Consider the following 26,403-nt stretch of genomic DNA (forward strand, 5'->3'; position numbering starts at 1 on the left):
ATTAAGACTTATATTTGTAACAAATTAATGACAATCGATACTTTATATGTATCGAATAACTGTCACTTTACACAAAGAGAATTTCTTTTCGTAGAATTTATTCAAAATTATGATAATTAGAGGATTCTTCAACTTCAAAAAATTTTATAAATTAATATAATTAATTAGAATAATTTTGGTCATATTTTACTAAAATTTGAGTAAAATTTTAATTCCGTTATTATTATTTGGTTTTAGCAAAAGTTTTAACTAAACTAATTAAATTTTAGTAAAGTTTTATATTGTAACGATTCAGTTAAATTTCAGTATCGAATTACTCTGTAATATGAAATAGTTGGTTAACTTTTGCTAAAATTTAACTAAATTTTACTATAATCTTACTACAATTTTAGTATTTAAAAAATGCAATCTGAATTATTTGATAATTAATTTAATCTAATTAATTAATTTTTCGAAGTTTACGTTATCCATGACTATCATAATTTTGAATATTAAGAAAAAATTTTTCCATGATTTAAATGAATAATCATAATTCAATATTTGCATACAATCAATATATTTGATCAAAAATGGAACATATAGCTTCAATCTCGTTTGGACTTTTCCGAAGTAGGAACGTCGCTAAAATCACAGCGATAGACGATACGTGATAAGTGATTAAAATTTAACTGTTGCGTGTACTCAAAATTTCTCGGAGCAATAAAATATACTATTAAATGTTCGGAGAAAGGTTTTAATGTAAAGCGCACAGAAAAACATTTTTAGTAAAATTACGATGGAAATCGGTCATCCATGAAAAGATAAAATTGCGGTAGTGCATTATTCCAGAATTTTGTTTGCAAACGATTGAAAATCGAGAGTCAACAGAATAAATTTTCGGCGCGAGATCTGATTTCGTGGGAAGATTCGTTTCATCCATGAAACGATAGACGTTTTAACATCTACGAATCCGTACTTCCAAAGTTATGCCTGTACGAAAAATAAGAGTTGATCGGAATTCTGTCATACGACAGAATTGGATATCTCGAATAAATTTGCATATTGAAATTCATAATCGATTAGATCTATTTGTTTAAGTCAAAGATATTTTCGGCATTTAAAAAAATTCAATGACATTGTAATTAAACGCATAGAAAAAGAATTTCTTATTCTTCGTTCTTATTTAAAAATATTCTTATTCTTGAAATGAGATTATATAAGCGCGTTAAAGAGACATAAATTGTTTACATGAAGAAATTTTACTTAGGTTCATCAAGAAATCAAGTATTAAATAATTCTTATTATTCAATAATAATTGTTCATAACTTGAGAAGAAAAAATATCATAATTATAATTTCTTGCTTACATACACTGAGAAAAAAAGTAATCGATTCAACAAAACGTTTCGTTGCGGGCTGCCAACAAAAAATATACTTAATATAGTAATATTCGCTGTTAATGCAAGTACAACGATGTTAATTAGACTATGTATTTATATTGCAATACCATATATTGTTGTATTGAGTATATCTTTTCAATATTCGCATACAATCAATATATTTGATCAAAAATAGAACATATAGCTTCAATCTTGTAATCAAAAGAATTTTGTTGAATCAATTACTTTTTTCTCAGTGTATAAAACAATTGTTAAACAGAATACATTAGTTTCAATTTGATATTAATGTCTTTTTCTGTACAGTAAATCCTTGTAATTTTCATAAAATTTCCCCAAAAACCTCAACATTCATAATGTTCGATTTGTTTCAAAAATTTGAAGCACAAATTACATTAATGTTTATTTCTTCTACCAATACAGATTAATCTACATTGGTGGATTTAATCTTGTTTTAACAGGTTTTCCATTTTTCTCCAGTTCTAAGAACTGGAAAACGACAGAAAGTAAGTCAAACCGAAATTAAGGCTAATCTACGATTAGAGTAGAAATGGACGTAAATTTCATACACTCAAAGAAAAATTCTATAGTCGTGGCAACTATAAAGATACAACTATACAAGTCTCATTCGTAGAACTATTACACATACTAGTAATAGTATTACACATAGTATGAACTGTGTGTAATAGTTTTACGAATGAGACTTGTATAGTTGTATACTTGTATAGTTGTATACTTGTATAGTTGTATGTGTAATAGTATTACACATAGTTCAAACTATATTATAATTAATGCAATTGCACAGTTTCAGTAACAATTGTAAAAATATTATAGTTTGTATTTTACCACGGCGGCATTACTTATGTAACTATTAATTTACATTAAAATAAGATTTCAACTGTAATCCATAGTTGCTAACACAATTTTTTCTCTGAATGCAAAACCCACTGATTCGCCGAATGTGAAGCGGGAGAGGGTGGCACTTGAATGAGACATTTGAGAAAACGACGCATGCGGGGGAGGACCTCACCAAGCAGGTAGTGACGTATCCACTTTTTCTTCGGCGGGGGTGGCGTCCAATCGCTCCTGTGCGGCGGCGGTTCGACGCCGTTGACGATGTCGAGTATACCGATGACTCGCGTCGGCGCCGCCGCCGCCGGCGGCGGCGGATCATTCGCGTCCGCCAGGCCGCTCACGTTGTTGTTCGCCTCGGCGACGACGTCGACGGCGTTCAAACTCGCGCGCGATTGTATCATCACCGATTGCGACGTGATACCGTCCGGCAACAGGAGAACACCCATCTTCCCCGATCCGGCGCGCGACCGGGACTTCCGTTCAAGTTGCTCTTTCTTCGCTCGAGCTTCCGGCTACGAGGAGAATCGATTCGACCGGACGCTACGTCCACCTCTCTGCCGCCGCTGCCGCCGCCGCCGTCGTCGTCGTCGTCCTCGTCGGCAAATCGTTAAACTTTGCTCCGTCCAGGACTCGGACGAGAAGGCCGCGCCGCGGAGAAACTGCTATCGCAAGACGTATGAGAGAAAGGCCCGAGACGACAACGGTGGCCACGACGGCGACTGCGACGGAGGGGGGGAAGGGCACGGCGAGGGCTAGGAAAAATCCCGACTTTCGAAACCCGCTCGCGCCCGTTCGGAGCGGCAAGGCCGCTCGAGCGATTTCGAGGGTCGTATCGCCGCGCACGTCCACCTCATTCCACGGGGATGAGCCTCGGAGGAGCATAATCTCTCAACGCGACGTCAAGTCTCCCGTAGACGTGAATCGCGCCCATGCTCGAGGTCGAGCGTCGCATCACTCGTGTGCCTCCTACGTGCGTCACGTTGTCGCTCCGAATGTGAAACGGGATTCGAGGGACGATCTTTGTTTTTCTTTTTTTTTTTTTTTTTTTGGCGATTTGCAGAAGGAGAAACGTTGATTTCGAAGAACACCTCCGTAACTGCGGTACACCACGACGAAGCCCCCGGCCCAATCAGCTGTTCCCGACTCCGCTTCGGGTTCGCGGCGACCGACTGGGTCGAAACTCGTACCGCGCGTGAGTCGCGGACACCGACTGAAATCTAAATTTGCGTGCCGCCACCTCCAGCCGGCCGAGGATGATGACGTCCTCGTGCCTCCCTTCTCGCCAGACAGCGGTGGTGGTGGCGGCGGCGGCGGCGGCGGCGGCGGCGGCAGCGGCGATGACTCCCCCCCCCCCCCTCTCCCGCGACAGTGTGACATCGTCCACGTTTTCACGCGAGAATTGCCTCCAGTCGCCGCTCGGCGTGATCGCTCCTTGTCCTTATCGCGCGAAGGACTTCTTCCGTAGCGACGTGACGCTCTCGAGATAATAATTCCGAATCCGGTCGCACGCGCACTATCCGCGGCACCGTAGCGATTCTCACGGAGGAGAATTTCTTTTTGGAACTCACCCCTCGAAATCGTGGCAGTCGTGGGAAGTGCACGACCACAGAAAAGATTTCTGGACCTAATGTTATTACTCTTCGATCCATCATGAAATAGGATCGGTGTAGCGCCAATCATATTTATTATCGAAGAAGGAATATTTTATTCTTAAATAAAAAGTTCTTAAATCTAGAATAAAATAACCTTTGATGCTCTTATTAATTTCCTTAGAATGATTTAGTAAATTTGTGACAATCTTATGATATTCATCTAGATTGAAGAACAGATCTGAAGATAGAAACTTCTGATTTAATCTTAATCTTGTTTTATTTTTATACTACATGAGGTTGCAATAAGATTATTAGATTAAATATGTCACGAGTATTTTTGTCTTGGTATCAGAAATCCTTTCTGAGAGGGTGGACTTTACAAAATTTTAGCTATGCGCTTAAAATAAATTTTGATTATATTAAAATTTAACCAGATTTTATTAATAAGAGAAGATACAAGTTAGAAAAGGCATTAAGATATAGAATTTAATGTGGTAAAAATAATATGCAACATTCAAGTGTCAATGAAAAGAGGAAAATGGAGTCATGGGATTATTTTCTTCTTTGTTGTTTGAGATCAACTGACAATCTCTTCTCACTGTGGGAAAAATTTTGACCGTTTTGTTTATAGTTAAGCAGCTTAACATTCTGATTAGTGCCCCTTAAGTAAAAATTACTTTTGCGCAACTGGAAATCCACAGAACTAATTGAAAGACTTGACTAGAATAACTTAAACATTTTTTAAATAGATACACAGAGAGAAAAGTTTCTTTGGATTTAATAAATTTTCTTTAAGTCAAACAAATTTGTTCATTGGTATACGCCAATGAAACTGATGTTTGAACTAACAAATACAATTGTTTGGATTTTAAACAAAGTAATTGTTTCTTTTAAATAAAATATTTTTTGAAAGAATTTAGTTTTTTCTTTGATTCAAATTCTAGTGTTATTCAACGATAAAACACTATTTGAGCACATATTTTTCTTTCAAGGAGACAGAAGCTCGTGACCGAATAGGTGATTACTACTACATGCAAAAAAAATATTCGTTATCGAAACTAAAATTTAGCCATGACAACTAAGATGTATCTTTAAGATGTAATAAAAAATACGTAGGCCCAAAGAGCTCACTACGATGTCATAGGTTGATGCATTTTTTGTCATCCTGGGTGGTCTGCTTATATAGCCTTTGAAGTGTAAATTGTATTACGAGCAAGGTGTCACGTGCATCGTCGCCTAGTGGCGGTCCGCGAACTACATCGCGGCTGCTGCGACCATATAAGATTAAATCTTATTGAATCAAATAATGTTTTTATTTAAATTAAATATTTTAATTAAATTGTTTCAAATAATAGTGATTATTCCGCCAAACAATATGATTTAATGTAACGAAACAATCAATATTTTGTAAGAAATAAATTTTTTCCAGTGAAACAAATATAATTCAAACAAATACATATATTAAATTCAAAGAAACAGTTCTCTCTGTGTAGAATAGCTAATTGAAATTTTTCGTTACGCGGGGCTAATTAGAAATCTCGCTTAAGAAAGAAGTATGACGTCATAGACAAAGACGATTGTCACTCTAAATCTTAATTACGTATTCACAATTGGTAGTTGTCGATGGAAGGTTGAGTTAATCATCTTACAAAAATGTGATTACCTTAACCTATATTTATAACCTACATAACTTGATTAAATAAATTAAAATTTACATTATTTCTATTACTTAAATTTATGAATGTAAAATTTAAAAATTAAGATAGTAAAGTTGAATTACGATTGTTAATTCAAAATGTGTCTTATGAAAAAGTTTGAGTTACAATTTCTGATTTCAACTTAACTATTCAAAATCAGGGATCCGTAACCATGATTTCAGATTAAATATATACTTATTTCGGAATTATCAATTCCCGTTTTCATATTACCGACATATCTATTTTACAATTATGCGTAATAGTTGGTATCTTTATTTACGTACTCCTTAAATGAGGTTGCTGAATGCGCTCATCATCGTTGTCTAATTGAGATGTGGATTTACTGCAACTACAATGTTCGATGATAAAACTGTTTGAAAGACTCGAAACGTCTTCTCATAACCGACATTTACATTTGCTTAAATCATTCTTTAGGTTTTTTAACTAATACTATTCCTCTGACGTCATTATTCTTATGACGTATTTCTAATCCAAATACGAGGTTACGTAAAATTTGGGTTACGAGTAATCCAAATAATCCGATTACTAATCGTGGGCCCCAAAATGGTTTGCTTAACCGTCTTTTTTTTCCCAGAGCAATATTTATTTTGTTATCGTGTTCTTACAGTATACAGCTTTGCTTCACATACTTTTGTATAACCAAGAAACACATTTTAAATTTAGAAAATAAAAATAAAATAATGTTAATTATTTAGAAACACATTAAATACAAACTCATTAAATTATTTCTTAAATATTATACTGTTTAATAAGAACTGTAAATTTGAAAGAATTGGCACTTGGGCGTTATGATTAGATCGATTCTATGATGCTCTTCGATCATTTGCTGTAATATTTATCGCGCGTGTAATCATTCCAAACTTTAAAATCTGATAGCTTCAATTTTTTGATCCATTGACATTTGAGTATTATATATTACTTTTGCAACATCAAACTGTAAATCTTAATATCGAGTCTTTTAAAATCCGTCAGATACATATCTGACCCTCTCCTTGTAAAATTTTACCACAATTATAGCAAAATTCTTTAAAATCCATGTTATCTCACGACTGTCATAATTTTGAAGTTAAAATCTAAGAGAAAATTTATTCTACGCCGTGCTAGATTTATCTACAGATATATGCCTCGCTAATTTTTCAATATATTTCCAAGAAAAAATTATAACGTATATAAATACATATCGTGATACGTTTCACGTTATACTCCGAATTAATTATTTCCTTTATAATCTTCCGTTTATGACGTTTTAAATAGTTAACAGCAATGATATACTCACCATCGATGATCAACATCTTCTCTTCACAGAAGAGATCATCCGACTCTGTGCGTTCTCTTTTACATTTGGCACCTGAAAACACAGAAAATGCTTATTTGTTATATATTATATACAGTATTGCGCTTAAACTTAAAATTATTTAGGTAAAGTTAAATGTAAACGTATCTTAACAAGATAAATATAATTTAATTTTAGGTTTATCTAAATAAAATATTATATATACTTTATTCAAATAATTGTACTTCCTGACATTATTATTAATTATATAATTAATTAATTTAATATCGTGATATTATTATTTCTCACTTAACTCAAGCAGCTTCTAAATGCTCAATATTTACAATTGTAATTAATATTTAATAATGCATATAATGTTATTGATCATTTAAAAGCTATATTAAGGTATAATATATATAATATATTGTGTAATTTCTTTCCACTAATTTTGGCTTATTTAGTATTAGATAATTTGTGTTTTTATATTGATACATATTCTTTTATTAACTTAGTATATTTTATTTAACAATTGTTTCATATAGGTACAACCAATAAATTCTTGGTTATATTCTTGCTTATAAATATATGAGATAATAGTAATTTTTTGCTTATATATAATTTAATCTGTTTTCAAGAATTTCGTAATCTTAAATTTCACCATAATATGATCGTTTTTATAATAATAATAAATATTAGAAAATTCTTTATTTAAAGATATTGTTTTCTGTGGAATTTTTTCCTTTCAAGTCGTTAAATTATCATCGAATAATAATATATCTTTTAAATAAAACTGTACAAAATTCATTCAATTTCATGTAAGCAAATTAATTATATGTCTATTTAACGTGCTACATAGGTCCATTTCTATCGACTAGATTAGATTAACTTTAATCTCGGTTTAAATTATTCTATTCTTTTTCTAATTTTTAGAACTAGAATGAGATAAGTAAGTTAAACCGAGATTAAAGTTAATCTATATTGATAGAAATGTATCATAATCGCATTTCAGTATTTAAGGGGATGTTGGAGACAGGTCTGTTTTACCGATTAAACGCAACATTTTTTAATCAAAAGTACTCATTGCTTTTCATCTTATTGCTTTTGTAGAATTGGAAATCTTTCTCGAGATTAAAAGTATGTGCACAATTAGACTATGGTATGGCAATACTATCAGTCTGGATTGTGGAATAATAATGTCCCTAAGGGATGCTGGAGAAAGAGTCCGTTTTATCGATCAAGTAATAATTTTTGTTACGAGATTTTGTATATATTTTCTTTTATAAAGAATATTCTTTCATTTTTAATGTAAAGTCTTGTTTGCACACTGGTAGTAATATGTGTACTTCAATTTTGAAAAATAATTTCTAAATCTATATAAAAAAAACACGTACGAAATCTCGATCGTTACAAAATTTTCGTAAGAGATTTTATGTGTATTTTTCTTATAGATTTAAAAATCCATTTCCAGAATTAAAGTACACATATTATTATCAATATGGAGCTTAATACTAAAAAATATACATATAAAATCTTGTTAATAATGTGCAAGAATGATTCTACATTATCGACTCCGATCAAATTTGACGGTGAAAAAAATATTTTCAAAACAAGAATGTGTTCTTTTTTTCTGTGTATCTTTTGCAAAATTAAACAAAAACTACAAAGTCAACAGGTCTGTTATTCTGATATGGAGGTAAAACAAGAATGTTATTTTTTTGCGTTAAAACACTTTTCCTTTTCCCTTCTGATGATAAGGATCGATGCACGCATAAGCATAGGGGGCGCATCTTCTTGCACGTATAATATTTCCACCCTTTGTCTCTCTATTGACTGATTTTCGAGATTAATTTGATCGGTCGATTTAATTTAAAAGAAATCAACCATAAAACTAAAATTGATTGTATTATTTTCTTTGTTAATTATTTTCTGCAAATTATAATTTATTTTTGTAAAGTATACAACATATTAAATTAATATAATTAAGTTTTTAATTAAAATAATTAAAAATAATTAAATTGGGTTAAGAAAGATCAGTTTTGCAGTTAGCATAAATTTAATCAGTTGATTAAGCTAATCGAAGTTGGGTGAGGCTCTATATATTCCAGATTTTCGCGAGTGCATTTCATGCCATAGAGGCGACCGGTGAATCCACAGGTCGATAAGGTATGAAAAATTGAAAGAAGCGCGTCTCCACGTGCTAGATTGGAGAATAGGTGAGGAGAATCCCCTAGAAAGTCCGGCCGACGCGACGGGTGGGAGCTGTGACCAAGCTGGTAGGGGGCACGAGCGTGGAACAAACACGAGGGTGGGGAGGCGATCAAGCTTGCTGAAGCAGCTCTGTCTCGCTTCAATTCGCTTCACCCGCCGCCCCTCTAGAGCCATGAAGAAACCGGCAACACCGCAAATTGATCAGGACGCCACGCGGCCGTCACAGCCGAGTGGGGGGATTTAGCCGGGGACGACGCGCATGCGCATTCCGGCGGCCGATTTGTCCGCGTGTTCACCGGTCGTTGCTGGCTGGCTGCGCTTCCATATTTTCCTCCTGTTACTTGCCGTCTCCACACACGCACACGTACATAGTAATAAAATTTATCATCGCAAAGTAAAATTTTCTAAATCATTTCGAGCGCATTTTACGTTTTCGGCTGTGCTATACTTATTTCTACGGAAATTGATGCGTTAACTTCTACTCTGCCGCAGTATGCAGTATAGTACTATTCATGACACTTTCAAATTCTTTCTTTTTCAAATTATAGACGCGCGCACAAGTGTATGTAATTTTTATAATTATATGAACCTTTCATGATTGACTAGTACACAAATCTATATAATAAAAAGGTTCCAAAATTCAGAAATCCGTGAAAGGATTTAAGATTTAATTGCACGTTTTGCATCGAACAAATAAATGGAACGGATTGAGGGTGACACCGGAAATTGTATAATTTCTCTCTCATAGAGACAGCGTTTGCCTAGCGCGGCGTAAAATATAGGGGAAGACAGTCACATTACGACGTTATAAAGTGGAACTGTATCCTTCAGCCGCGTGCACGATAGATGGTCTTAAGTGGTCGTTTAACACACGTTGCCTGTTACATCAGGTATAATCACGCACCGTTGTGCTAGTGCAGCACGCGTACCAGGATAACAGACCGGATGCGCGAAGATAGAGAGCGAATTACAGCGTTTAAATCATCCGCACTACAACCAGAATTGCACGCGCGCGTGCGACACTTTTTAATTCTGGAGATTTTACCGCGACTAAATTGCATATTCACAATTCACAAAAGATAAATACATAATTCGTAAGATTCGTTCGTTATACTTTGTCAACCTCAATAGACAAATAATCCCTCAGGGTCATACAATGTTATTAAAAAATTTTAAAAAAGAAGATGGAGAGGGGGAGGGGGAGACGGAGAAAGAAAGAGAGAGAATAACAGCTGCGCACACGAGTAGATGGCGCGCTCATGAATGAAGCGCGAGTAGCCCACCGCACCATAGCTTCAGAGTCAGTGACCGAACGTCCCCCCTCCCCCTCTTCTTGTCCTCGTGTAGCGAACACGCGTGATACCCGGGTTTACCCTCACCATTATCCACTGATGCCACCACCATAGCACTGTGCCCCTACTCCCCACCGTTGCGTCGTCGTATTGCCTCTACAGTCACCATCGGTTCTCTCACCCGCCTCTTTCCCCTCCCCACCCGCCTCACAGTTTCGCGCCGCTTTCCCTCCCTACGTACTCGTGACGATTCGACCTCGTCGGATACCTACGGCACTTCCCCGTCCGTCTCCTCCACACCCCTCCCTGCATTTGAGTCGCTCGACTTCCGCCACCCTCCGAGATCTCTCCCTCCCGCGCCGCTCATAACTCCACTCTCTCGCCCTCTTTCTCCTTCACCCCCTCTTCACTCCGTCCTCGCTCCGCATGCAAGTGGTTCGAACGCGCGCGCACGTTGATTTTGCCGCAAGCAAAAAGATGCGAAGCGCACGGCGAATCAGTCGGATCCTTTGCGCTCCTTTGCGCTGCTCCCTTCTCCATCATCGCAGCGAGCAAACCTAAAGCTTGCTCTCCCCTCTCACCTAGCCCGTTTTCTTTGTCTTCCCTCGTGACCCTTGTAAATACTCACCTTCATCCGCGATGCACTTTCGCGCGTGTCTAGCTACAACACGAGAAAGGGAAAATTCCATCATCCTCGATGCTCTCGAGGGAGAAATGCTCGACTTATACTAGCGGCCGCATTTTGTAACGTGGAATTAATGTTCGGACGGCAAAATACATGTCGCGTGATGGTACTCACGATACTATTATCGTTGCAGCACAACAAAGCGGTGACTTTCTTGTCGTAAATCGTGTTTGGCATTTTAAGAAATTTTTTTAATTGTCCTTTTACTTGTTTCTCATTTCGATGTTTTGTAATATTTAAAAATAAAGCGGTAAGTCGAAAAGAACAAGAGAGAGAGAGAGAGAGAGAGAGAGAGAGAGAGAGAGAGAGAGAGAAATTGATTGATTGATTGATTGATTGATTACAATATATTTAGCCGGAGGGTACAATCCTGTACGGCTTTCAAGAGTAATATATACATGGTAGCAAACATAAAATATAATAGCGGTACAATTGGAAAAAAAAAATTGATAGAGATAGCAATACGTAGCAGAATAATATTGAATAAGTAAAACAAAGATGAAAATCAATGTTATGAAGTGTGTGTGTGTGTGTGTGTGTGTGTGTGTGTGTGTGTGTGTGTGTGTGTGTGAGAGAATTTAACGCGCATGTGGTTACGGTTTACGTAGAGTGTCACTATATCAATTTTTTTATGTACAAATAAAAAACAAAACTAAATATAAATACATTTTCAAGTAAAAAAAATATAGAATCTGTATCAAAATTAAAGCTAAGAAAACTCATTTGTAAAAAAATTATCATTTTGAAGTCTTATTAATCTTTTGCAATTAATTTTTAATTAATTTTTTTTTTAATATTCGTAATTCGTTATATGTAAATATATATATATATATATATATATATATATACATACATATAATGTGTATATGTGTATATATATTGGCAATTGTTCAGTAACCAGCACAGTAATCTTATATCTGTACAAGTTTTTTTTTTTTACGAGGGCTTATCTCTCACGCGCAGAGGTAACGCTAATGTCAACTTAGGCGAACGTAATAGCAAGAAGACATTAATAAAGTTTCTTGTTCGCCAACACTCAAAGTATGAACAATCGATATCTACATTTCCGGACAAAGCTAGCATCAATCGTATACAAAAGTAACGATTTTATCATTTTGTAGTACGTATTTATTTGGAGAGTAAAATAGGAAAAAGATAGAGAATGCCTTCAGGAACGGAGCCAACGCAAGGCCAAGGTAAGTCGAGTTTTGTTTCAAAACGCGTCGTTCAACGTGCTGAGTTCGTCTTCTTCGTTACTTTCTCTCCGTGTTTGTTACGGTTGAGAAACACTGCCACGAGGTAAATCATACCTAATTTGGAGGCGGTGAACGCGTGGTCATCGCACGCAACTGCGTATGCCAGTGCTTCTCACTCAAAGCAGGCACATGATTGTCAACGCATGTTGTGTTGTTTTCAAGTTATGTGTGAAACATAAAGAGAGAGAAAGCGAGAAAGAGAGAGAGAGAGAGAGAGAGAGAGAGAGAGAGAGAGAGAGAGAGAGAGAGAGAGAGAGAGAGAGAGAGAGAAAGGAGGTAAAGAATAAGATTACGTATTTATTATTTCTCTTAACTTGGACTGCCTTTGCCAATGTTTCGCAATAAAATTATGCTGTAACTGAATTTTGGAGCAAAAATGCCTTTCACCGAAAATTGCATGTTTGAAAAAAAAAAGTTTATCGTTCCAGCAAAAGGACGTTATATTATAATCCAAAACTTTGATAAAATTCTATTATTCAGAAGAAGATTATTCTACAGATGCTTCATGAAAGGTTGCATCGCAGTTATACAATACCCTTTATCGATGTCATCGATTCTTCTATCTAATCTAATCAAAGAGACGCAAAACGTTACCTTCCACATTGTGAGTCTTACTCACAGTGATATGATAAAAGAATATGCAAACTTAACGCGAGCCTGTTTAATTAAGCGCAAACGCAACATCGGAACATTAATCGAACGCATCGCTCGCGTGTTTCGTCTACATGTGACTTAAAAGCCTCTCCATTTTATCATTGAAGAAAGATAAGGATAACACGTTGCAGACACAACAATGCATTTTGCACCGGCTCGCTTCATTCTGGCACGCTGAAAATTCGTCATAACGACTCGATCGATATTCCTGCGTGCTCAAAAGGAAACGTTATTCTTATCAGCATTACTACATTCAAGAGAGAGATTATTGCAGTGATACAGAAAAATGTAGAAGCAATTGTCGCTCTTGATAACGCAATGGCGTAATGAAAACGCATATGGCACTCGTTTGTCGTTATCTATGTTTACGAGGAAAAGCACACCGCGATTAAAAGAGATTTAACATTAACACGCTATATCTGTCACGCTATTCACGTCGTTCATGCGAGACTTTTCATTTCCGACATCGAAATTTATATCTGACAAATGACAGAAAAGAAATTCTTAATTTTGAAAATGTTGCAGCAATAAAATAAAATTAAAACGACACGTGAAAAGAAAAATTAAATTGTAAGAAAACGCATTTAGCTTTCTGCAAAATGAATTGTTGTTTGTACGTAAACGGCATGACAATCGATATGTCGAGTAGCTGTGCACAAAGAGCTAAGTAACTTCAATTAATTTATATTCCAACGATTAAATTTATAAATTGTCAACTGCAAAACTTACAACTGATTATCTCTAACCAAATGTTTTAATTCGTCCACGTCGATTAAAAAGTTAATTAAAAATACATTATATTTTATATATAAATTGTAGATTGTATCGAAAACGAACAAAAGAAAAGAAAATAATACGATCAGTTTTTACGGCGGCAATTCATAAATTTAATCGGCTGAACGGATGGCCAGTTCCAAGAGTCAGGAGATAGAAGGTAAATTAAGCCGAGTTAAAAATTAGTCAAGGCTGACGTAAACGGGCCCGATTAAATTAATCGGAGTTGGTGGGAATCAATTTTACGATCGCGATGCAACGTAAACGCCATTGCATCCCGTCGTAACAATACGACGTAAAAGGTCGCGCCGGAGAAGCGGCGCGTGGTACTCACCACGTGGCTCGCTAGAGACGTAAGTGTGATTGGAGTGGGTCGGCGCAGGCGCAAACGAATGCTGGTCGCAGGAGGAGGAGGAGGACGAGGTGCTCGCCAGGCGCTCCCGCTTCTTCTCTTCCTGTTGTTCAACATAGTAGGCCGCTTGCAGTAACGTTTCCAGGCTCATCCTGCGGCCGGTTTGCTGCTGTTCTGTCCTGCTGGGCGTAGAGGGGTGAAACACACGCTGGCGATGGCGGCGTTGCTGCGCCTGCTGATGCTGATGCTGCTGTCCCGTCGAGTCTATGTATTCGGCCGACGTGCAATGATTGCTTGGATTCCGCCGCATCGAATCGCCGGCGTCGCAGCCGCCGTCGTCGGTTCCGGACGCCGGCGATGAATCGACAGGAGCGGCGAGTCGCGAGCCCGACGCCCGGTCCCCTCCCCTCCGCTCCCCCCTCGACCTTCCTCCTTCGCTGCTGCCGCCGCCGCCGCCGCTGCCCCTGCTGCTCGCGGCGGATGACAGGTCTGCGTGCGAGGAAGAAACGGAGCCGTTAATAAACAAGCATTACAGATAAAAATTGTAATCTTTTCAGTGGCTTTTAAAAACTGTCTCGTTAAATTCATTAATCCTATTTATATCGCGAATATTCAGCTAATAACTTTTCCACCTTTTCCCAAAAGTAGGCGATAATGGGCATGTAGCGAATTCAAGACTAAGAGAAAAACAAATAAAAGATGGGGGAAGAGGGGGGGGGGGGAAGGGAGGAGAGAGACGCGATTTACTGCGTTTTGTTTGGAGCTCGCCGGAATCGACGGCGTTATCTGAGAGGGTGTCGTGGACGTCGCGGACACGACCGGTGTGTCTACGACATACGTCACGTGACGTACACGCGTGACGTAACGCGGTCGCGCGGGAAGCTCTTCCCCTGCCGTCCCCTATCCCCCCTCCCCCTCCCTCCCTCACCTGTCCCCGGCCACCCACTCACGTCGCGACGCTCTTGCAACAGCGCATCGCGGACGGAGCGCGCCGCGCAGGCGCGTCAGCGGCTCTCTTTATTTTTTTTCTGCAGCGCGCAGCACGAACGCGACACGTATCCCAAACGGAGACTCCGGAGCGGATCCGAGCCGCGCTGCCACATTCACTCGTGCGAGGAGAGGGCACGTAGGAGCCCACGTCGCGTGCGCTCAGCGCCGCGCCGATTGGCTCCCGTTCGGTGTGAGTGTCCCCCACCACCTTCCCCTCGCTGTGGCGGCGAATCGGATCTGGCAAGTTGGTCACGAGCTCGCCGCTGTCGGCTCGGCCGCGTTGGAGCGGAGTCGGACGGGTCGTTTGAAAACGGATATTCCGACAGACGGATGTTTCAATTTGAAAAATCGATTTTCCAAGCGCGTCGACTTTGCGATAAACGATCGAAGTGGTTTCAATTCCAATTCGAATTGTATATAGAAATATAATAATTCACGATGGATTTTCCTCCCCCCCCCAAAAAAAATATCTCGTTACAATAACAAGTGACAAAATCCAAATTTGCGGGAGAAAACTGCCCGAATCTCTGGCAACTCTGCGCGAGGCGACGTAGCCTCGGTGTTAAACCCGTCCCATTTCTCTCTCTCTCTCTCTCGTCCTGAACGCGGCCTTCCACGTTTCGCTGCTCGGAGCTTTTTATCTCGAGACAGTTAAACTCTCGGCTCAATAATTCTGCCGATTAACAAGAGGCACGCTCGTCCAGGGTGACGTGTACGAGCTCTCAATATCGCGCGGAACGATCGGAAATCGACAATTGCACGGGACCGTGCAAACGTGTAGCGGCACTCTCGCGCGGACCGCCCCCTCCCCCCCGTTACCCCGCCGCCACCGCCGCCGTCGCCGCCGCTCGAACACGCGTGGTGGAAGGAAGAAAAAAAAAAAAGAAAGGGGAGACCGCGGCAGTGGCGTCTCGTTACGTGGCCGCTTGCGTGCGCGAAACGGCCACGAGAGTGCACGCGGCTGCGTTGTATCGGCGCATGAAATCACACAATCCTCTCGCCTTACAAAAAATGAAGTAAACCCATGTCCACGTAAAGAATCGAACGGACGTGCGAGGGAGAAGGAAATAAATCTTAGAAGCACGCGAACGATTCGTCGAAAGCTGCACCTGTCGGGGAAAAATAAGCTGCTAAAAAAAAAAAAAACGGGGGAGGGGGAAAAGCTGTCGTATCGTCGGAATAAACGGAACCGAAAGCTTTCGAGCTCGGTATGCCAATTTGAAAGTCATTCAGGCATACACGTATTTCGACGACGGGTTCGCGAAAGCGGACGACGTCGGCGACGCGCGGTCGCGCTCGCATTCTCCGCGGGAGACGCGCGCGGGGGTCGGCAGACGAAAATAGTGGTGGTGGAGCGAGGGGGGGAGGTGGAGGGGAAGGGGAGAGGCGGCGGGACGGGAGGGAACGAAGCGGACGCGTGGAACGGAACGGAGCAGCGCGGCAATTAGCCAAGCAGCGGCGGCGGCGGTGCCGTCGTTGTCGCCGTCATCGCCGTCAGCGACAGCGACGGAGCGTTATGTGCGCGCGCGAACGCGGACGCCCGACGCCGGAGCGGCGAAACTCCGGAGGAGGCGAGAAAACGCGAGGTTTCCGAAAAATCGAGACAAGGCGCGACACACACGCACGTTAGAACGGCCGACGACGCATGCGACGCCGACCAATCGCGGGGCACGGCGGCCCCGTGACGTTACCGGCCTGACGTCGCGCCATTGGCCGCCTCTATTATGGCACGTTATAGCACGGAAAACACGCCACGCAACCATCTCTATACACATGTTAATTAAATAGGCGCTAGTAACGGAGATAATGGGTTCACCGAGGCTCGCCCGCGCTCGCGTTCTCTCTCTCTCTCTCTCTCTTTCTCTCTCCTCTCTAAGCTCCTCTTTCTCTCTCGCGTGCGCCCACCTTCTTCCGCCCCTCCCTCCCTCCCCCCCGGCCCTGTCGCTCTTTCTCTCGAACGGGCGTGGTGGTTCGTGCGAGAGAAAGGCACGATCACGAAGGATTAGAAAATAGAAGGAAAGGAAATAGACAATGGAAAAGGGCTCCGGTGGTACCTCCGGCAAAACTTACGGATTGAAGCACGTTGCGACCCGGGCCGTACGACGTTCCCGTTCCCACACACACGTTGGCCAGGTGTAAAACACTACGAGGCGCGTTACAATCGTGTCGGTCGGGTCTCCAATCCCCCGCTGAGGCTCGCAGTCCGTCGTCGTCGGGAAGGAACGGCGGCGCCGATCCTGTCAGCGGCGCGCGCGTGTGTGTACCGTCACTCCGCGACGACCCGGAGGGACCGCGAGAGGAAGCGACCGCCGCCGCCGCCACCACCGCCGACGACGACGACGACGAGAGAGTAGCGGGCCCCGAGGCCGAGACCGCGACGTGAGGAAGAAGGCGGCCGCCGATCACGAGGCGTTTTCGCGAACGTTTCGGAGCGCGCGGCGAAACGCGGGTTATAACCTGATCGATCTGGCGCGTGGCGGTGGCATTTTACAAGTGCTGAAAACCACTGCGCATCAAACTGCCATGCTTGCTCGGCCACGATTCACGTGTCCGGGCGGTGCGGGCCAATAGTAGCGCGGCTCGTGACGTCACCCGGCTGTATCGACGAATGAGCGCGGCCCATGTGACGCAGCAGTCCCGCTGGGCGTGTGAGACGAGTGTCTCGCGCGCGAGCGTCTTGCCCTTCGCGGCCGAGAGAGTCGTTTTTCCTTCACTCGCGCCGTCGATCGGTCATCGCCGTCGCCGTCGCCGTCATCGTCATCGTCATCGTCATCGTCGTCATCGTCGCCGTCGTCGTCGTCGTCGTCATGGTGCGTATCGGCGGTATTTGCACTCGCGTCTATCGGCCGACCGTTTTACTCCTCCTCTTCCTCTCGCTTGCTGGTAAACGCGACGCGACGCGGACACTACGCTCCTCTCTCTCTCTCTCTCTTTTTCGTGAGAGCGTACGAGCGGCCAGGCACGTACGCGCGCGAGGAAACACGCGAGAGAACGCGAAACGACGAGAGAGAGCGCGCGCGGAGCACACCCGACACCCGGCTCGCCCGGGCAAACACTCGCCTCGCGCTCCGTTCGCGACCGACGCGGCGGCGGTCGAGCGGCGTCACCCTCCGCGCGCTCCACCTTTTGTTACGTTCCTTCTCTGTCACATGGATCGACGGCGAGACGAGCCGAGCGCGCGCGAGCGGGCACGAGCGCGCGACGTTGCCGCTTCTTCTGCTCCGTCTCCGCGCCGGACGGAGCTCTATTGTTTACTTTCGCCAGTGCGCGCGCGCGAGCGCAGGCCACGCGCTCACGAGGTCGCGGGAGGCTGCGAGAGTGCGAGGTGACCGCCGCCGCTCTGCCAGCGACCGCTGGAGACACGATATACTCGGAGAAGATCGCTAGCATCCAATTGGCCCTCAACTCGGGGGTCACAATGACCCCAGCAATTTTTCAAATTTCGTACTTAATTCGAAAAAAAGTTATTTTCTGTTTCCCTTTTCATAAATTTTCTTTCAATGTGTCAAGATAAAAATTTTACTACGTTAACCATTGAAGCACATTTTAGAATACTTGAATAATGTACAGTAATTTTTCCGAGTCAAAAGAGCGCATATTTTCAATGTGAAAACCATTTAAAGTCGTTAAGGTCCTCACGATTTTCAGTGATCATACTGAAATTATTTGAATGTGTGACCGTTGAGGGTTTAAATTAATATTTGTTATTTAATTATTGTTTTATGCATAAGAAAGTTTTATTATTTTCATACATGTAATTTAATCTTCTTTAAAGAATTTGAGATAATCTTTCAGCAAAATATATTTTTGTTTCAATATCAAGTCATCTGATTAAAGTCAGTAGTGACATAAAAAGCACAATTGTTTTCATAATAATAACAGATATATTAACACGTTCTAATTGTTAAATGTATTATTATTTTCTGATTTTTTTTCTTTTCAACTCACAAAGTACTTTTGAAAAATGAGAATATATTTAATAAAATTAGTACATAAATTTTCATGTAAAATACATTTTATATGTCTATTTAATACTATACATGTAATCTCTCAATTCAATATTTAATATTTCGAAAATAAACATTCTCAAAAGAAGAATATTCTTTTTTCTGTATCTTTACATATATAAAACTGTATTAGTATTAAATAAAAGTAATATATACGATTTAATCATTTTGTTTCATAAAGTGAGAAACTATATTCTTATATAATGATAAAAATATTTGTATTTCAATATAATATTAGTCATCTAAAAGAAAAGAGCACAATATATAATTATTTTGACAATAATAATATATTTAAAAAACTCGAATTCTTGTTTTAAAAATATTGTTATTTCCTCTATTTAATATTTTTTCCCTTTTAATTATGAAAATTATTGATAAATAATAAGAAAATATATCTTTCTTGATAAAATTATATAAAATTCTTTATGTAAGCATATTATATCTATTTAACTTATATATAATTCCATTTTAATATATTTAATATATTCTTTGAAAATAAAGATATTCTCAAAACAAAAATGTTCTTCCTTCTGTCTAATCCTAGTCATACATTTTTTTCTTAAATTCTTTGCGAACAACAAACGTTTATTAATTGATGGCCCATAACCTTGCTCGATTATCATATACCTATTTTATTTTATGTGCATACAAAGAAAATATAGTGTAACTATAACAAACAGTAACAAAGGCGAAGGAATACAAATGACAGAAGTGACACATGATGATAACTATGGTGATAGCTTGGAAAAAGTTTTTGCGAAATAAATTTAAGAATATCTAAAATTAATTTTTTTTTAAACATTGTACAAATAAATTTTGGTCGATTTGCGTATTAATTTTGTTACAAAAATGTATCAACCTATGTGCTTTAAGACAACTTTATTTGTACAAAAATTGTGACTAGATTTTACATGAAATATTGTATGTCCCCTAATGAAAATTAATCTAAAAATTCATTTCTGAAAACATTTTTTGTGCGTCAAAAGTGGTTCTTTTCGTGACCCTCTACTGGCCGTAAAATCGCCAATTGTACATGGACAGTTTTTCTCGCACAAGTAACTCATTCCCTTACCGATCAAACATGCGGAAATAGTTGTACAGGAATCATTTCCGTACAATTATTCCCCCAAATCCCTCACGCTTGATCATTTTTCCACACCTTTGTCTTCATTCTGAATGACTCGCGTCGTATCACAGGTCATCTCGCGACACGCATTTCGTCGCTTTTACGAACTTAATCTTGGCTAATCTATCAATTCACACTCAAGGACCACACTTTGACGCACAGGTAACAAAAGATATTGTGTATAACATGTGCGAATCGATTATTTCCTACTCGTGAATGCACTTGAAAAAGGAAATGGCCGATTTCTCTCACTTGTAACACAAATATCTATTTTTTTACACCTAACTTTAACTTGGAATACATTTTGCAAAAATAACACGTATTAATATTATATATATTATTCATTCTATGTTATGTAATAAGTCACAAAGTGTCATTGTTTATAGTTATAGAAATACGTCTTTTTTATAATTAAATATATTGTTTTGCTTTGAAAATTGAGAACAAAAATTTAAATAATATTTAATAATTTACTCTTTATCACAAGTCATTGTATGTGATAAGTAGCATATATTGTAAAACAAAAATATTATCAGAAAATGTTTTATACTTTCCGACTCAAAATTGAAATATTTTCCACAAATTTTTTTGCTATTTTAGTTTTAATCAATATACCAATTGATTAAAAGTATTACAAAGAGAAAACCTTATAAGATTAAATAAAAATCTGATCAGTCCAAGCACTATTTATCCATTACAGTTCAATCTAAAAAAAAGTCTGCTTTCGAATATTTTATAATTACATCTAATTGATACATATTTCATTAGGACCGTCGAGATTCTAGTATCAGTAAATTTAACTAAAACGATTGAACAAAATAATAGTTATCTACTTAAATTACTAACATATAGGTGTTTCAATTCCGTTTTTGGTGTGTTTTCGAAAAGTGCTGCACGATTCTGGCCCTCTCCTTTCTTCACCCAATGTCCATAGACACGAAACGCGCAGCCATCAATCACCTGCAAATAAATTATATAAAATATCTTTAGCATTATTTATTTTTTATTAATTACAATTTCCATTCAATCTTAGAATAATATTAGAAAACTTTATATTTATACGGATTTTCGTAAAACTTAAAACGCTATCAATATTTTTTCTTACAATTATTATTCACTATGTGCATTATGTGAACTTAATTGTGTTAACAATGTTTTCTTCTTAGAAAAAAATTTACCTTTCGTAGAATTTTTATTCTATATGGATCGGTACATGCTACATGTGTCGAAAGAGGTTCAGGCGTGATGTGAAGTCGTTTAATACGAATAGCAGCTCTCACACAAACAATTGCCAATTGGAATCTCTTCCTAGCATTGAATGATTTTGCCTTCAATTCCTATACAATGATAAAAAGATATGTATAATAAATATGTACTAATTCATTCAGCAAAGAGTAGTCATTTACATTATATACATATTTCAAAAAAGATTATTATTATTTGTTGTGTGTGTGTTTGTGTGTACACACACACACACACACACATATATATATATATATATATATATATATATATATATATATTACACATATATACACACACACACACACACACACTCACATATAAGATGAAAGCTATAATACTATGCAATTGAATACTCAATGCTTAAACTATAAAAAGTGTTAATATGAATGAACATATAGCACACATTCTTAATATTGTTAGTTTTTCGTACAAAGGTGCAATAAATATATTCAACTAATTATATATGTATATAACATATATAACATATGTGTATACAACATATGTATATGTGAATACATGTGCAACACGCACAAGCTCAGTTAATTAGCTCAATTATAAGTAGCTTAGTTTGCCATTCTCAATTGATTTTCAGATTTTTATATTAATGTTGTTTCTGATCTTATTTATGATTTTAGTATAATAAATAAATGTTGATTACAAAACAACATAAATGTTAACTGTAAACATAAAAATAATAACAATACATTTTAAAATAATAAAAATCGATAAAAAACATTGCATGGGACAAAATAAAAATAAAATAAAATTAATTAATTACCAAAGCTAATTGAGATATCCTACTCAGACGTCGCGAATTAGATGACAGTGAACGTTTTAGAGGAGAGATGTCTTGATCCCATAACTGTAAGACAATACTTTAAAATTATATATATTATATTAAATATTTTTATGATTTATTTCCACGATGTTTTATTAATTGTAAAAGTAAAAACAATAAAAAATAATAAATACCCATAAAATTAGTAACTTTATGCAGCTTACACTTGTTTATAAACTCCACATTTGCATCATTATATGATAATAAAATACATTTTATGTATTTTTTTTTGTTGTGCATGTTATAATTCCTAGATATGAAAATATTTGTAATATTCCACAGAAAAAAAATCTTTCTCTTGGGATATTGTGTATTTAGATGGGTATTTTAAAATTGGAATAATAGAAAAAAATAAAGCAAAATAAATTAATGGCGAGATATCATAATTTTGCAGTGCGAATATAATGTGCATAAAGTATATATTAGTTACTTAAAAAAGGCCTTTTAATCTTATTTTACTATTTTGATATTTTTATCTTAAATTAGAAGTTATAAATGATATTTTTTCTAATTTAATAATAAGTACTTACAACAGTGTGAAAGAATGAATGTTCCAGTGCATCCTTTATAGAAATTCTTCTCCTTGGATCAACAACCAGCAACTTTCTTATTAAATCCTTTGGAGCTTCTAAAATATACATTGCAAAATTCATACTTATTTCGTTTAAAAAAATTCAATTATTTTTCAAAAGTTACAATTTATATTAAATATAATTTTTACCTGTTATATCAGTCCATTCAGGAGAGGTAAATGAATATTTTCCTTCCATTATGTTTCTAAGCATAACCATTTGCTTCCGATGCCAAAATGGAGGGCAGCCAACTAACAGTGTAAACATAATCACGCCACAAGCCCATCTATTACATCATAAACAAAAATGGAAAATATAATAGAAGTATACTTCACAAAAAATGCAATATATTTAAGTTCTCCAGTCCAAAAACCGAAGGAAAATCATGTGACTTTTCATTCATACAGATCTCATGACATAGAAGCAGTCTTCAAAAAAATAAACAAAATTTAAGCCATAAAAATAATAATCTATTTAAAAATATTTCTCATAATATTGAAGAATATTAATGTGAAAAAAATTGAAAAAATATTTAATAATGATTTAAATGTAATAACAAAAGCATTACATGTTTAATGGCACTATATTTAACGATAATTATAATTCATGAAAATTTTTTACTTTTGAAGGACAATGATACAATAAAATTATATTTTTTGTGATGCTAAAATATTATTTATAAATCCCATTCTTATAAATAATTTCTAAAAATTTTTAATTTTATTGTTTACAATTATTTAAAACTCTTGTTTTCGTTTTTATGTAAGGGGCTAAATCTACAATATACATAGAGTACTTCTGGTGTAATAAAAAAAAAAGGGGGGGGCTCACAGAAGAGCTTAGGTTAATTCAGTCTACAATATAACAATAAAAAAGCTAAAAACAATTAAGACAATTCTATTGTGTTCTGATTGGTTAAGCGTAAGCATAAGGATTGCAGTTAGAGTAGAAAAAATAAAAATAATTTATTTCGCTTATGTCTATATATCAGTTTCCTTACAACAGAAATTTCTTATTCTTACTTTTTATGCCAAGCTTACTTTATATTGTAGATCCAGTTTATGATTCAATTTTATTTCAGAAAGTTATTTAAGGAAAATTACAGTCCAAAAATTTAAAAAAATTCAAGAATGCCTTTAAAATACATTAATCATGGATTAATCACAAATTTGTTCTTAAAATTTGGTCATGTTCTTATATTATGTAAAAAGACTGGAGAATCTCCTTGAAAATCAATTTACGTATATGTGTACGCGCGCGTGTAATTATATCTAGAAAATCATGTATGATGTGATGTTTATGATGAGTCATTGTGTATTATGCACTAAGAAAAAAGTTGTTAACTTGACTTAAATTTTTTCAACTTAATTATATTTCTTAAGTTTAAGTATTCATATTTAAATATATAAAAATTAGAACTGAAGAAATATAGTCAAGTTATTATATTAAAAAATTTAGTCAAATTAATGACTTGTTTCTTAGTATGTATGGATAAGCTCTATTATACTTTTTTTAACTCTGAAGAAATCTTACATGTCAACTTCAAATCCGTAACCTTCCATATTTTCAAACATACTACACTTTAATACTTCTGGTGCTAGATAGCCAGGTGTCCCACAAAGATCTGTAAAATATATACACAAAATTTTAATTCTTTAGACTTGGAATATATTTATGTAAAAAAAAGTAAATTTATAAACCTTCCAATTTTTCTCCAGGATTCAATATTCTGGCAAATCCAAAGTCTGTTATCTTTACATTCAAGTTATCGTCAAGTAATATATTCTCAGGTTTTAAATCTCTATGCACTATTCCTTGATTGTGTATGTGCTGGACACCCTCGAATACTTGTCTCATGATATAACGCGTCTTCTTTTCAGAAAGAGTCACAACCGATGTAAGATAATCAAATAATTCTCCATTCTTGCACAATTCAAAAATTAAGAATATAAATGTACTAGATTCAAAAACATCATGCAATTCAACTGAAAATGGAAAAAAAAGAAATAATTGCAATTATTTTACGTAGTTGTATTTGTTTTAAAATAAATTAACAAATTTTAAAATCTGTAAAAAGGAGAAAACTAGGCAACTTACTGATATATGGATGTCCAGCTACTCTACGAAGTATCTGTACTTCTTGTAATGTAGCATCCTTCATAGTATGTCCATCCTCATTAGTCTCATTGCTGATATCTATAATTTTAGCTGCATACTCTCTTCCTGTCTCTTTCTCTATGCATCTTCTCACAGTAGAAGATATTCCCCTGAAATTCAGAAAGATTATTAATCCTGATACTATGAATGAATTTTCATTTAAGTGCAAATTCAAATTAGGAAAGTTTAGTTTATTAAAATTATCATACATTAAAGTAATACTTAATAAGACTTTGTTTATGTTAAATAATGTCAGTTTAGTTATTCCAACACCTTGCAACTTATAAAGAAAGAATAGAAAATAATATATTTAAAAAATTGTAATTTTATAGGTATATTTTTGTTAATATAAATAATGTAATATAATGTTAATAATGTTGTTAATATAATGTTAATATAAGAAAATAATGTTAATATAAGAAAAACATGAGCAGCATGTCAAATTAAAAAATTTAATAAGATTATTTTTAGAACTGCATCAATTCAGTTACTCTAATACCTTGCAATCTACAAAAAAACATAATAGTCTATATAGATATAACAAAATGTAAAAAAGTTCATAATTATGTGAGTGAATTTTCATCCGGAGTAGTATTAATATAAGAAAAATGTGAGTAATAGCCATTAAAATAATGTTTAGTAAGATTTTTTTCCTTAGAACTATATTAATTCTGTTACAATTTACAAAAAACAAAAAATATAGATATTAAAAATATTCTTAATTATGTGGATGAATTTTCACTTGGAGTAATGCAAGAAAAAAATAAGAGTAGCATTTCAGGATTAATCCCAATCCATCAAAACAACCTTAATATTCGCAATAACCCTAAGATTCTATATATAAGAACTACGTATAAGAACTTATCGAATTGTTTTAATTATGTAATATCATCGTCAACTTGAGTGATGATCTGTCGCGAACGCTATTTAGACGCGATCTTTGGCGTCACGCGGAAATTCACAAAACACGAATAAGATAGAGGCATCGAGTTAACAATAATAATATCAGGAAAATGCGATTTGTCCGGATAAAACGAGGAGCGACGCACCTGCCCAGGATCTCCTTAGGCTCGTACTTGGCGTAGAATCCCTTTGCCGCGTCCTTGTCCGGCAGCACGTCGTCAGACTCATCCTTTGCCATGATTCGCGTCGTTCTTGCTACGTCGCTTGCTCATAAGAGAGACGCGCCGCCCTCCACAAGTCCACACGCGAATCTCAACAACGATGCGTTTTACTGAGAACAACAATTCACTCCCGAGAGAGACTCGACGAAGTCCGCCGAGCACAGCCGAGCACTGCGAAACGCTGCTTGGCAAGCAGTCGGAAGTTGGAACATGCTACTAGCTACTAGCGAAGTTCCTAATGTTCCTATCGCGCGACGGCACCGTACTGTACTATTGTTCGTGCGTGTTCGCATACTCTACTGAGAGAGAC

At 37.2% G+C, this 26,403-nt stretch overlaps 2 protein-coding genes across 6 annotated transcripts in view; both read right to left on the reverse strand.

The window, feature by feature from the left end:
- LOC105831999 (max-binding protein MNT) overlaps positions 1 to 19,345 on the reverse strand; it is a 44,025-nt gene extending 24,680 nt beyond the window's left edge. Inside the window, exons 1-4 of one of the 4 annotated variants that reach the window (XM_036290531.1) lie at positions 17,095 to 19,345; positions 14,017 to 14,523; positions 10,942 to 10,974; positions 6,817 to 6,888 (exon numbers count right to left, since the gene is read on the reverse strand). In XM_036290531.1, coding sequence (XP_036146424.1) covers positions 6,817 to 6,888; positions 10,942 to 10,974; positions 14,017 to 14,344 — 433 coding nt within the window. In that variant the 5' untranslated portion in view covers positions 14,345 to 14,523; positions 17,095 to 19,345. Of the gene's footprint in view, positions 1 to 2,405; positions 6,788 to 6,816; positions 6,889 to 10,941; positions 10,975 to 14,016; positions 14,524 to 17,094 lie in introns of those variants that run through there. The other 3 variants (XM_036290532.1, XM_036290533.1, XM_012672562.3) reach the window with 3 other exon arrangements.
- Positions 19,346 to 19,643: 298 nt separating this feature from the next.
- LOC105838151 (phosphorylase b kinase gamma catalytic chain, skeletal muscle/heart isoform) lies at positions 19,644 to 26,110 on the reverse strand. 2 transcript variants are annotated; one of them, XM_012683468.2, is made up of 9 exons: positions 26,019 to 26,110; positions 24,910 to 25,079; positions 24,513 to 24,797; positions 24,346 to 24,436; positions 22,962 to 23,098; positions 22,771 to 22,868; positions 22,181 to 22,264; positions 21,336 to 21,494; positions 19,644 to 21,117 (listed from the first exon to the last, which is right to left on the reverse strand). In XM_012683468.2, exons 1-9 carry the CDS (start codon positions 26,108 to 26,110, stop codon positions 20,983 to 20,985), a joined length of 1,251 nt encoding a protein of 416 aa, XP_012538922.1. In that variant the 3' UTR covers positions 19,644 to 20,982. The 2 variants fall into 2 exon arrangements, with proteins under 2 accessions (XP_012538922.1, XP_028046223.1); XM_028190422.1 differs by lacking the exon at positions 22,181 to 22,264.
- Positions 26,111 to 26,403: the final 293 nt, after the last annotated feature.

The sequence above is a fragment of the Monomorium pharaonis genome, chromosome 8, assembly GCF_013373865.1.
Source record: "Monomorium pharaonis isolate MP-MQ-018 chromosome 8, ASM1337386v2, whole genome shotgun sequence".
NCBI classification, from domain to species: Eukaryota; Metazoa; Arthropoda; class Insecta; order Hymenoptera; family Formicidae; genus Monomorium; species Monomorium pharaonis.

Bases quoted from the DNA above. Each gene is read 5' to 3' on its own strand.
- LOC105838151 (XM_012683468.2), bottom strand. From the start codon at position 26,110: ATGGCAAAGGATGAGTCTGACGACGTGCTGCCGGACAAGGACGCGGCA. The intron at 21,495-22,180 runs GTAATTAATTAA...ATCATTGTATAG, and splicing joins GGATATCTCAATTAGCTTTG to GAATTGAAGGCAAAATCATT. The intron at 21,118-21,335 runs GTAAATTTTTTT...ATTTATTTGCAG, and splicing joins GAATAAAAATTCTACGAAAG to GTGATTGATGGCTGCGCGTT.